This window comes from Cervus canadensis, chromosome 5 (assembly GCF_019320065.1).
Source record: "Cervus canadensis isolate Bull #8, Minnesota chromosome 5, ASM1932006v1, whole genome shotgun sequence".
Lineage (NCBI taxonomy): Eukaryota > Metazoa > Chordata > Mammalia > Artiodactyla > Cervidae > Cervus > Cervus canadensis.
This window is the reverse complement of record NC_057390.1, coordinates 95,089,122-95,100,598: the sequence shown is the minus strand read 5'-3', so window position 1 is coordinate 95,100,598 and position 11,477 is coordinate 95,089,122. Positions and strand designations below refer to the sequence as shown.

General features: G+C 56.1%; 1 protein-coding gene across 1 annotated transcript in view; it reads right to left on the bottom strand.

Annotated features, from left to right (window-relative positions):
• Positions 1 to 8,293: 8,293 nt before the first annotated feature.
• PRRX2 (paired related homeobox 2) overlaps positions 8,294 to 11,477 on the bottom strand; it is a 50,434-nt gene continuing 47,250 nt past the window's right edge. The window contains exons 2-4 of the mRNA XM_043469815.1: positions 11,033 to 11,220; positions 10,027 to 10,205; positions 8,294 to 8,770 (exon numbers count right to left, since the gene is read on the bottom strand). Coding sequence (XP_043325750.1) covers positions 8,635 to 8,770; positions 10,027 to 10,205; positions 11,033 to 11,220 — 503 coding nt within the window. The 3' untranslated portion in view covers positions 8,294 to 8,634. The remainder of the gene's footprint in view (positions 8,771 to 10,026; positions 10,206 to 11,032; positions 11,221 to 11,477) is intronic.

The window sequence follows — 11,477 nt, the reverse complement described above, 5'->3', positions numbered from 1 at the left end:
AGTGAGGTCAACAGCTGGGCAGTGGCCCTTGATCCCCGGGTGGTACAGACGGTGCCTGACTGCCCCTCCAGGAGCTGGGGGGGGGGTGCCCAGGAGAGAGGTGCGTGCAGCCCAGCGGCGGGGAGGGGCCGCCCCAGGGTGCTTGCTGTCCAGGGGCAGCTGGCAGGAGCCAGGTGACTTTTCCAGAACAGACCCAACCCTCCAGGACTGGGGAAGGGCTGCAGGCGACCTCCCCAGTGGGGAGCAGCTGCCCCTGTGGCCGCACACCCAGGCCACGAAAGCCTGTGTGCCTCTCCTGGGCAGCAGCGGGTGAGACCGGTGAGGCAGGGGGGGTCTGCTGACCAGTGCTCAGCCCCACCCCCACCCTGCCCCAGGCCATGCTGGGCACCAGCGCCAGTTGCCCTCGGGCCCCAGCCTGAGTTCCTCTGACTTCCCGTTCACCCTCCTGGGCTCCACCCGCACATGAGACCCCCACCTTCCTCCTGACCCTGGGCGGGGGCGGGGGGGCTGGTGGAGCAAAGCAGAGGCCGTGCGGAGCCTGGGGCCTCTGGAACCAAGGCCCAGGGTGCAGGCAAGGACTTTGGGGCACAGTCCGGGCCTGGAAACACACGGCTACCCCTGGCTGGGGCTTGGTGTCTGGGAAGGGGGCATCCTCTCCTCGGCTCTGAGTCAGGTGAAAGCCCCGAGCAGGGCCGGGATGTCACACAGACCCCAGGGTCACAGGGCCCTTGGGCTGCGAGTTGAGGCCGTCACCTCAAAATGTTGCCAATATGGTTTAATGCGGTAGAACCTTTTCCCCCATCCCAGGACACACCCATTCTGAGGAAGCCCACGCCAGGTGATGGCCGGTGGGCCCCAACTGGACTCCCCAGTCTTCTAGGAGGCCCCTTGGGGGAACCGCTGGGGCTCCCTCGTTTAATGAATTTCATGGCTCTAGCCTTCAAGAGTATGTGGTCCTTGGTACGTGGTACCCTGGTATGTGAGGGACTTGGAGGAACAGGCCAGGATGAGAGGACAAAGGGGCTGGTTTTCAGCCCTGGAGGCAGGATCGGAACCTGGGGTCCCCCTCGGAAGGTGGAGCCCAAGCCCCACAGCATTAAGGGCTCCTGGGACTTCTGTGCGTGTCCCAAGAGGCCACTGGCTTCTGGGGCCAGAAGCTTGTGTGTGCCAGGCCCTCTGCTGGCTTCTTCCCACTCGGCGGGGGCTGGCGAGCCCCGCAGCATCTTCCTTCCTCCTCGTCCGCCTCTCCCTCTAGAATGTGCGTTTTGGGGGAGCAGAAATTTGGGTTTGTGTCGTTCCCTGCGCACCTGTGTCCCCAGGGCTTGTAAGAGCACCTGGCTTCTAGGGCATGTCTATTAATGAGCGAATGATGTGTAAAATAAATGTATATGTGTGTGTGTACACATAGTATAGACATAGGGATTCAGAACTGGTTTTATCCCGGATGGAATTCCACAACAGAAAAATATGAATTGAGGGTGTTTGGCATAGGGGAGATGTCACTGGTGTGTCATAGATGCAGGTGATATTTGTTCTCAGGAGCTCAAAATCTGGCCCTTTTGTCATTGTTTGAGATTTTCCTTAATAATACCTCTGCACTTCCTCCCAGGGCTTTCGATGGTCCATACCATGAATTTTAACAGCTCCCTGGCCTTCCATCATCCCGGATACCCTCATCATTTATTTATCTGCCCTTATTGTTGGATAATTAATTTTCCAAGTTGTATCAGCATAAGCAATGCTTTCATGGGCACCTTCGAACATAAATGTCTGTGCCAATCTATTGTTTTCAGGTACATTACTAGAAGTAAAATTACTGGGCCAAAAGGCATGCCTGTTTTTAAGGTGTATAGTATATATTGTTCTCCAAAAAGATGGTTCCAATTTGAATAGGGTTCTAAAAAGAGTTTTGTCAACTTTTAGTACCCAAGTAGGGAAATGTTACAAGTGTGCATAGAGACCACCCACAATCTACCTCCCTGAGAAAACAACAGTTCACGCTATGACTTTCCAGATTTTTAAACTATGCTTATTAAATAAACATACAAACTGTATGTAAAATATGTAATATGCATATATTTTATGCATATTAAACACATGATATTTATACTTTCTATATTACCTCCCTTTCCCAGAGATCCTGCTGTGTGGCCACCCAGGAGACAGTGATTGCTCCTCCTGGTCTGTGTGCCCACCAAGAAGATGTAAAGTAGCTTCATTTTTTCACAGTTTGAATTATGAAAATAATAGAGCTGTTCTTTCCATTTTCTGAATATAAAATTATGACATTGGATTATCCTGTTTCATACTACACACATCTCCTCAGACATGCGGATGGGCCTGCCGTCTAGAATTCAACTTGCTTTTTTAAAAAAATTTCTTTATTTTTGGCTGTGCTGGGTCTTCATTGCTGGGTGGACTTTTCTCTAGTTGTGGTGGGCGAGGGCCACTCTCTAGTTGCAGTGAATGGGCTTCTCGTTGCAGTGGCCTCTCTTGTTGCAGAGCCCCGGATCTAGGGCACTCAGGCTCAGCAGTTGCGTTTCCCCGGGCTTAGAGCACAGGCTCAGTAGCTGTGGCACACGGACTTAGCTGCTCCGCAGCATGTGGGATCTTCCCTGACCAGGGATCGAACCTGTGTCTCCTGCATCGGCAGATGGATTCTCCATCACTGAGCTTCCAGGGAAGTCCCTTAACTTGCTTTTAAAAAAAAAAAAAATTGCACTACATTGTAACCCTCCAAGGAATACGTTTTCACTGGAGGAGGAGGACTGGGTGGGCAGAATGTTGCTGCTAGGGGAGTGTGGGAGGAGGGGACACCGTGGGGAGAGGGGATGAGTTGTCAAGATTGTCTGAAGAATCTGGGGTAGAAACAAGAGGGGTTTAAGGCTGGACATGGAGAGTAGAGCTGGATGCCAGGACCTCAACACCTGATCTGGGTGATGGGACCTTGTTGGGAGGGTCCTGGGGGGCCCCAGGAGGCTTTAGGAAGGAGAGGAACTTGATCAAGACTGTCATTTAGGGCAGTTAATCTGTCTTACGCAGAATGGCTCAGAAAGTGCTAAGATGGCAGGTAATTTGAGCAGAGGCTTCAGGTCTGTGTCATGGGTCTGGGGTCCTTTGGGTGTACCATGGGTAGAGAGAAGCCAGGCTCAAGTGGACTTCCAAGCTCCGTCTCCATCTGCTTTAGCTTTTGATGTTGGGTAACGAGTTGCCACAAACATAGCAGCTGAAAATAACATCCAGAGATTTCCCTGGAGGTCCAGTGGTTAATATTCTGCTCCCGCTGCAGGGGGCACAGGTTCAATCCCTGGTCTCCTGGTTGGGGAACCAAGATCCCACAAGCTGTGTGGCACAGCAAAAAGAAAAAAAAAAAAAAAGCCATTTATGATCTTACAGTTTCTATAGGTCAGGAGCCTGGGCACAGCTTAACTGGGTCATCTGCTCAGGGTCTCTCAGGCTGCAGTCAAGGAGTCCCCAGCTGAGGTCTCATCTGGAGTTCAGTGTCCTTTCTGAGCTCATACAGACGTCAGCAGGATTGGTTTCTCGTTTGTTTCTCAAGGCTAGAGGGAGCCTCCTTCTCTGCTCTGAATCTCTTCTTCCAGGGAAAAGACCTGGACTGTCTTTTAAAGGGCTTACTTGATTAGGCCAGGCCCACCCAGGACAATCCTTTTGATCAAAGTCAACTGAGTAGGCACCTTAATCACATAAAGTCAGAGATTCCACCCCTACCCAAGGAGAGGGTATGACGAAGAGTGTGTCTGCCTGGGGTGGGAATCATGGGGCCATCCTAGAATTATGCCATCCACACTACTTTTTCAAGGGCACCTTCGAGTTCTAGGGGCCCACTCCTGACCCCTCATATTCCCAAGTTCAATCCATTCCCACGTCTTCTAAGATGTGAGCTAAATGTTAAGAAGCTCTCAATACACTCTTTCCAGCACTTTCAAGAGAGAAGGGAATTCTTGATAATCACAAGCTTCAAGACCTGGAGGACTCCCAGTGGGGTAACAGGAGTGAAGGGGAGAGCTTCAGATGGGGGCTACTCACTCATCAATAGTCACTGAAAAGACAAGTCCATCTCTGAACTGAGGCACCATGAAAGGGACATAAAAGGGAAGAAAGCACTTTTTTCCTCTTACTTCAAAGAGCTACTTATATAGCTGGGACGATCACATTGGCCTGCTTGTCTTGTTTCCCTGTGAGGTTATTAATCTCATTACAGAAAACATGGAGACAAGTGGATTGTGAGCCATTATAAAGTATTTGCATTCTGGTTTGGGTCTTCCCAGGTTTTTTACATTGCATGTACGAAAATGTATGACAAACACCTTGGCACACATTGCTACCCCCTCCCCGCCCCCGCCCCCTTATTTTGGATTACTTTTTGAAGTAGGGCTTAGAGAAGGAATTACTGGGTGAAAGCATGCAAGCGTTTTTGAGGCTGTTGGTACATTTTCCAAAATGCTTGTGTTGGTGTTTATACAGGGACCCCTGCTGGTGATTTGGGACTTGCTTGCTACTTTGTCTTCAGGTCAGGAGCCTGGGCCGGCTCTGGCCATCTGTGTGGGAGAGAGCCCTGATTTTCCTAGCTCTGTGTCTAGTGGGAGAACAGACACAGAGCTCTCCACAGCGCCCTCCAGGGGCCAGAAGCAAAAGTGCAGAAGCTGGGGGTGCCATGTTGCTTTGGTACCCGGCCCCCGACCCCAGCTATGCCCACGGAGTGTGTGCTTGGAAGGGGCAAGGGGGAGAGCCAGACTCTCTGGGCAAGGAAAGCCAATTTTACTCCAGAATGGGGAGTATGCTGACTTCCTCAAACTCCACCCCTCGCTCTGTATTTTTCCACCAAAACCACCAAAGCGCTTGTTGATGGAGGGTCACTCCGTGCCAACAGTCCTGTGAGGTGGCTTCTGTCGTCACCCCCATTTCACAGAGGGGGGAAACTGAGGCCTGGAGATGTGCCTCGCCTAAGGTAAAACTCTGGTCTTTATTTCTCAGGTTTTGGGTTTGGCAAGAAGAGCCAGAGGCTGCCTTTCCTTCCATCTCTCCCTCTTTCTCTCAAGTTCCCGTCTTTCAAACAGAAACAGAAGCTGAGGCACACCATGCCCCGTCCCAAGCCTGCTTGGCCAAATGGGCAAAGGGGAGGCGGAGGGAGGAGGATTCCAAAGTCTCCCAGCCTGGGACGGGGGCCTCGGGTACCTTATCCTCATGGAAAAATTATATCCCTGGATGGTTGCCCAGGGGGCTGCCCACACGAGCCCTGTAATTAGGGCTACAATAGCGACAGCAATGTTGGAATATATTTTCTTTCACAAGCAGGGCCCCGGTGCTCCCTCCCTCAGCTCCCCAGAGCTGCATGTGTAAACGATTAAGCCGGTTTGTTTTTTCTAGAGTGCTGGGGAGGAAGTGACATTGACATCCTTGCGGCCTGATGGCAGGGCCAGCACCTCTGTGGGAACCGGGCCCACGGCTCTCTCTCTGAACCTGGTCTCAGGACCCGCCTTTCCAGGCCCTAGTGGGAGCCCCCTGCCTGCTGGGAGCCCCCCGCCCGGTGGCAGCCCATCTCTGCTGCCTGCAGCCCCAACCTGGCGATGCTTCACGGCCGCTCCCTTTGGACTGAAAATAGAAAGACCAGATGTGCCTCTGTCTGAACTCCGGAGCGCTGCCCGGGACCTGGGCGGGCTCGTCCACTCGCTCATGACCAGTCCAGTGCTTCTGGGAGGAAAGAGACCATTTTTCTTAGTTGCCCATGAGGGCACAGCTCTGGACCCTGTGCACTGGCCCTTGGCTGGTGCAAATCCCCAGGGCGGGCGGGGGAGCAGTAAGCTCCTCGTGAGGGAGGACCTTGCTCAGACCAGGATGGCCCCGGTGCTCGTCCAGGGGGAAGGGCACTGATGAGCCCTTCAGTGGCCGGCAGGTGGAGGAAGAAGGTGGCCGGCTTCTTCCCGCCACCTCTACCAGGTGAGTCCTGTTTCCAGGGTCTCTTCCTCCCGGGCGCATCCCTGTGTTTAAACCACATCCTGGCCCCCTGGCCTCCCGAGTCCAACAGCTAGTCATCAACCTCTGTCTCTGCTGGGTCCAGGACGCCTCCTGGATCGCCCACTCTGTCCTATCTGGTCCAGGCTGCTGCCCTCCTGCCTGGACAGCCTCTGCAGGGGTCTCTCTGCCTCCACACAGAGTCCAAGGTGAGGAGGGGGGTCCCTCCACGAAGCAAATCTCCTCCATGACTCCTGCCAGGATGACATCTGCACTTCAGATCTGGCCACACAAACCCCACGTGAACTGGTCCCTGCTTCTGTCCGTCTTCATCCTGCATGAGATCTGGACCCAGAACCGTCCCCCACTGGCCCAGAGAGACTGCTTCTGGCCTACCGCAGGGCCTTTACACATGCTGTTCCCCTAGCCAGAAACACTGTTCTCCCTCCCCTCTTCATCTTTCCAGGACACCTCTTCCGGGAAGCCTGCCTGGATGCCTTAGACGAGACTTGGGGCTCCCTGTGATTGAGATGGCCTCTGTAGCCAGGGACCCCATGTCAGTTCTCTGCTATTTGCTCAGGGCCCTGCACACTTCAAGAGTTTCATATTTGTTCAGTTTATGAATGGCAAATGGAGACACAGAAATCACTTGCCCAAGGCAGAGGCCAAACTGAGCAAGAAGACACAGCTCTGACTGTCGCCCCCTCACCCCCCATCCCTGTCTCCCATCCCTGTCCCCCATCACACACACATGGTCAGGGCACTGGTCTCTCCTTGCTCTGGCCCCTGTAGCCAGCTGGGCAGAGCCAGCTGCAGACATCAGCAGAATGACCCTCCCCACGCCTTCAGCCAGAGCCAGTGCCTCCCCTCATTGGTGCCCCCCCTCCAGTGACCAGAGCCCCAACCTCCCGTCACGGTCACACGGCGATGGTCCCGGTGGCCACTGGCACTTCTGAAGAGGGTGACACCCGCCCCACAGGAACTGTGTTTTCATGGTGGAATTCCCAGTGGAAGATGGGGAAGAATCTCTGGGGGTGACTTGGGGGAGATGGGGAAGGTCCTCACCTCACTTGGGGATGGTCACACCTTCTAAAACAAAAACAAAAACTGTTTCTTATGTTAGGATTGCCATGTGGCTTTGACCTGTTCAAGGTCACGTGGAAGATGCAGCCTGTGGCGAGGATGCTGGCCCTTTGGGGGTGCTTTGATACCCTGTGGGCAGGGCAGACTGGAGAAGAGGGGTCCACTTGTGGAGTCCAGCAGTGTGATGAGGGGCTGAGCACCTCTGGGTCATCTCGGGGTCGGGAAGTGTGTTTTTGTTTTTCTTTTTTTGGCCATGCCACGTGGCTTGTAGGATCTGGTTCCCCAGTCAGGGATTGAACCTGGGAGACGGCAGTAAAAGCACTTGGTTCTAACCACTGGCGGGCGTGCATGCTAAGTCACTTCAGTCATGTCCTACTCTTAGAATAGTGGAGGTGGGTTGCCATGCCTGCTTCCAGGGGACCTTCCCCACCCAGGGATCAAACCCATGTCTCTTATGTCTCCTGCATTGCAAGGTGGGAGAGAACCTTACCACTAGCGCCACCTGGGAAGCTCTAACCACTGGACCCCCAAGGAATTCCCCTGGGAAGTGTGGTCTCACTTCCTGGGGGCTGGTTGCAGAAATGACCTCTTAACCTCCCTGGAGGCTATGCCCATCAGGAGGGGTGGCCTGGGGCCAGATGGAAAGGGCTGGCTTCAGACCACTCCCCTCACTACACAATTTTCTGCGGACTCCTAAGTGGCTGCCGGCACTCATGTCCTCTGTCACCCCCAGTAACCATCTGCGAAAGGGCATCCTGGAGAACTTGGGAGAAGGGCTCTGGTGGTCTTGGCTGTTAGGACCACTCTGTCCTGTGAGCCCACCTGGGGCCTCCACTCTGCACGCCCACTGTCTGGGCCATTTGCCCAGGCCCCTCCACAGCCAAAGGCCCAGGGGGACCCACATCTCCTGCATGTCCAGCAGCAAGGGCTTTAATTCCAGCCTTTGCCCCCCACACCCACGCTGCCCCTGCCATAGGGTAGGGGAGATACCCCCTGCCCAGAGAGGGCTGGGATCCTGCCCAGAGTCACGCAGCAGGGTTTCTCCCAAACACCTGGGTGTCAGGGGCTCCAGGGCAGGTCTCTGTCCTCCAACCCCCCTCCCCGCCCCTGGGGTCTGCAGGGTGATGGGGGACTTTTTCAGAACGAGGGAGCCAGATGAGTGCAGCTGGTCCCCCAAAGTGGCCCCTCATTGGTTTGCTGTCCTGTCCGCCCTCCCCGCAACCTTTGGGGGCTTAAACAATTTCTTCTTTTTTTTATTTCTTACAGACAACAGCTTTTTGGCTTTCATACACCAAGTAAGTGAGGTCCTCGGTGAGCTGCTATTCCACCTTCTGGCCCAGCCCCTCCAAGGATCAGGGGCCGAAGTCTCCAGCGGCCGGGAATGAGGGGCTGAGCCAGGCTCCAGGTGTCTCAGCAGCCTCTTGGGCCCAGGAGTCTGGGCTGCAGAGAAGGGCCAGGAGAGCCCAGCCAGCCTGTCCCGGAGACAGGGGGCAGGAGAAGGTCACTTTCCCGCGTGTCTGCCCTCTTTTCTGTTGTCATCAGACCAGGGAGGCACTGGGATCCTGGCGGAGCCGGCTGTCAGTTCACGGTGGGCACCTGGCTGTGATGCAGGCTGAACTCCTTGGCCTTGAGACGGAGACTGGCGATGCTGTTGGCCATGTTGACCCCCGGGGTCGTGGGGCCTGAGCCTCCAGGGCTGTAGGGCGGCACCGTGCTGGGGGTGACACAAGACCCAAGGACATGTTGGTGCTGCCCGGAGCTGACCACCCCTGGCTGTCCGTCCTGGGCCCCAGCCTCTGGTCCTCCTGCCTCCCCTCCTCAGCTCGTGGGCAGCCTTCCCCAGGGGCTGGAGGTGACCTGCGGCCGCAAGATTTAGAGCGGAGGCAGAAGGGCCCATGGTCGGCGCTGGGACCTGGAGCCGCCCCTGCAGGTTTGGGGTCATTCCTCGCTGGACCAGGAGCTTCCTGCATCCCGTCCACCCACCCAGCGCCCGCCTGGTGCCTGACACACAGCAGGATGGGGGTGGGATGAACACACACCTGTATGGAAGGATACCTCTTGATGGTTCTCCTGCCCCAGCTAAGGAGAGGGCAGGGAGGGGGTGGGAGGGCTGTGGGTCTAGCATCTCCAGGACTCAGATCCCATGAGCTGACCCACTGGATCTCCTGAGACCAGGGCTCCAGCTGAGCTGCTCACACAGACTAAGGGGTGGACGGCACCCCCAGGAGTTGTGGGGTGCAAAACCCCAACTCCCCAGCACCCCCTCCCTTTCCCATCCTGCCCTGCCACCTCTTCCTGGCTTTAACCAGGACAAAATTGCCCCAGACCTCGCCTCTGGGTCCCAGCCAGGTCCCCGCGACTGGGAACCGTCCTCGAGGCCCCTCCCAGCCTCTCTCTGGGATGACCGACAAGAGGTGCTGAGGCGCTCGGGCCAGCCTAGAAAGCTGCAGGCTTTTTTCTTTCTTTTTCATTTTTAAAAAATATTTATTTAGTAATTTATTTGGCTGCACTGGGTCTTTGTTGTGGCAGGCGGGCTCTTTTAGTTGTGGCTGTTACAGTTCCACTAAAGTTATGGGATCTAGTTCCCTGACCAGGGTTGGAACCCAGGCCCCAGGCATCGAGAGTGCAGAGACTTAGCCACTGCACCACCAGGGACGTCCCAGAAATTGGCAGCTGTTCAGCTCCCTCAGGGTGACAGGGATTCTCCACTCCCTCCAGACAGGTCTCATCTTGCCAGTGCACACATTTACAAGTACACGTGTGCACGCGCACGCACACACGCACACACTCTTACAACCTCCTCCATGCACACAGTCACACGCCTGCCCCCACACCCCCAGTCCACAGAGGGCCTGGGCCCCTTTCACAGTTCTCTCCAGAGCCTCGAAGGAATCTGGATCCTAAAACACCCGGGGTCTCCGGGCCGCTGCCTGCCCCCCAACCCCGATCCGGAGCAGTTCCCACTCTCACCTGTAGGGGGACGAGGCCGTCCAGGAGAGATAGTCCGGGCTCAGCGTGGTGGGCCGGGGAGCCACCGGCTGCTCGATGGCGGCCTCCTGACTGTAGGACTTGAGCAGCGAGGCCGAGCGGTTGGCCAGCATGGCCCGCTCGTTTCTGCGGAACTTGGCCCGGCGGTTCTGAAACCAGACCTGGGGGTGGGAAGGAGCCGTGAGCGGGCTGCCAGGGACACTCGAGTCCTTTTGGACCCACTGTGTGCCTGCTCTGTCACCCACCCTACACTGGCGGCTTCACCTCCCGGAGCCTCAGTTTTCCCATCTGTAAAATGGGGGGTGATATAGTGCCGGCCGCTGGGTCAGTGTGTGTTGGAGAACGTGCACGTGGGGGAATGAAGGCATGAACCAATGAGCATTTAGCTGCTGGGAGGTTGTAGTGAAGAGAGGTATACCGCTGGGCACTCCGCTCAGGGCTGGCACGGAGCAAGCTCTGGACACTTTAAAACGACTTTTATTTATCAAAACCCTCAGCGCCAGACACCGAGCTAAGCTACAAAAATAACTCTTCTTTCTCATGAGAATGCTCTGAAATAGACCCACACGACCCTCATTTTACAGGGAAGCCACCCTACGGGCTTCCCTTTTAGCTCATCTGCCTGCAGTGCAGGAGACCCCGGTTGGGTTCGATTCCTGGGCTGGGAAGATCCCCTGGAGAAGGATTGGAAACCCACTCCAGTATTCTTGCCTGGAGAATCCCATGGACAGAGAAGCCTGGCGGGCTGCAGTCCATGGGGTCGCAAGAGTCGGACACGACTTAGCGACTAAACCTCCACCACCGCCTATGGCACAGAGAGGTTAAGTAACTTGCTCAAGCTCACACAGCGGACCAGTGGCAGGGCTTGGATCGGACCCTCAGCCCTCCGGGCCTCAGACGCCCCCGCACGCCTCGGCAGGTCCTTAACCCTGGGTGTGTGGTGGCTGCACACGCTCCTGCGAGGAGCCCACGGGCGCGCAGCGCTCACCTGGACGCGCGCCTCGCTGAGGTTGACCCGCCGGGCCAGCTCCTCCCGCACGAAGGCGTCGGGGTAGTGCGTGCGCTCGAACACGCGCTCCAGCGCCTGCAGCTGGCTGCTGTTGAACGTGGTGCGGTTCCGCCGCTGCTTCTTCTTCCTCTTGGCGGCGCTACTGCGCCCGGGACTGGGGCACTCACCTGCGGAGGGACCCAGGGGTCAGCGCGAGGCCAGGCCGGGCCGCCCCTGCGCCCGCAGGCGCCCACGCGGTCGTGACTCAGGCACCAGCTCAGCAACGTGCACCGAGCGCTTTAACCTGTGTCTTCCCACTGCGGGTGGATGGTCCAGCCCTGAGAGCAGGACCCTTTAATTCACTCCTTTGTCAATTTCTTCATCCATCCATCCATTCATTCTACAACACACATACTGAGCACCTCCGAAGTGGCAGGCACAGGGC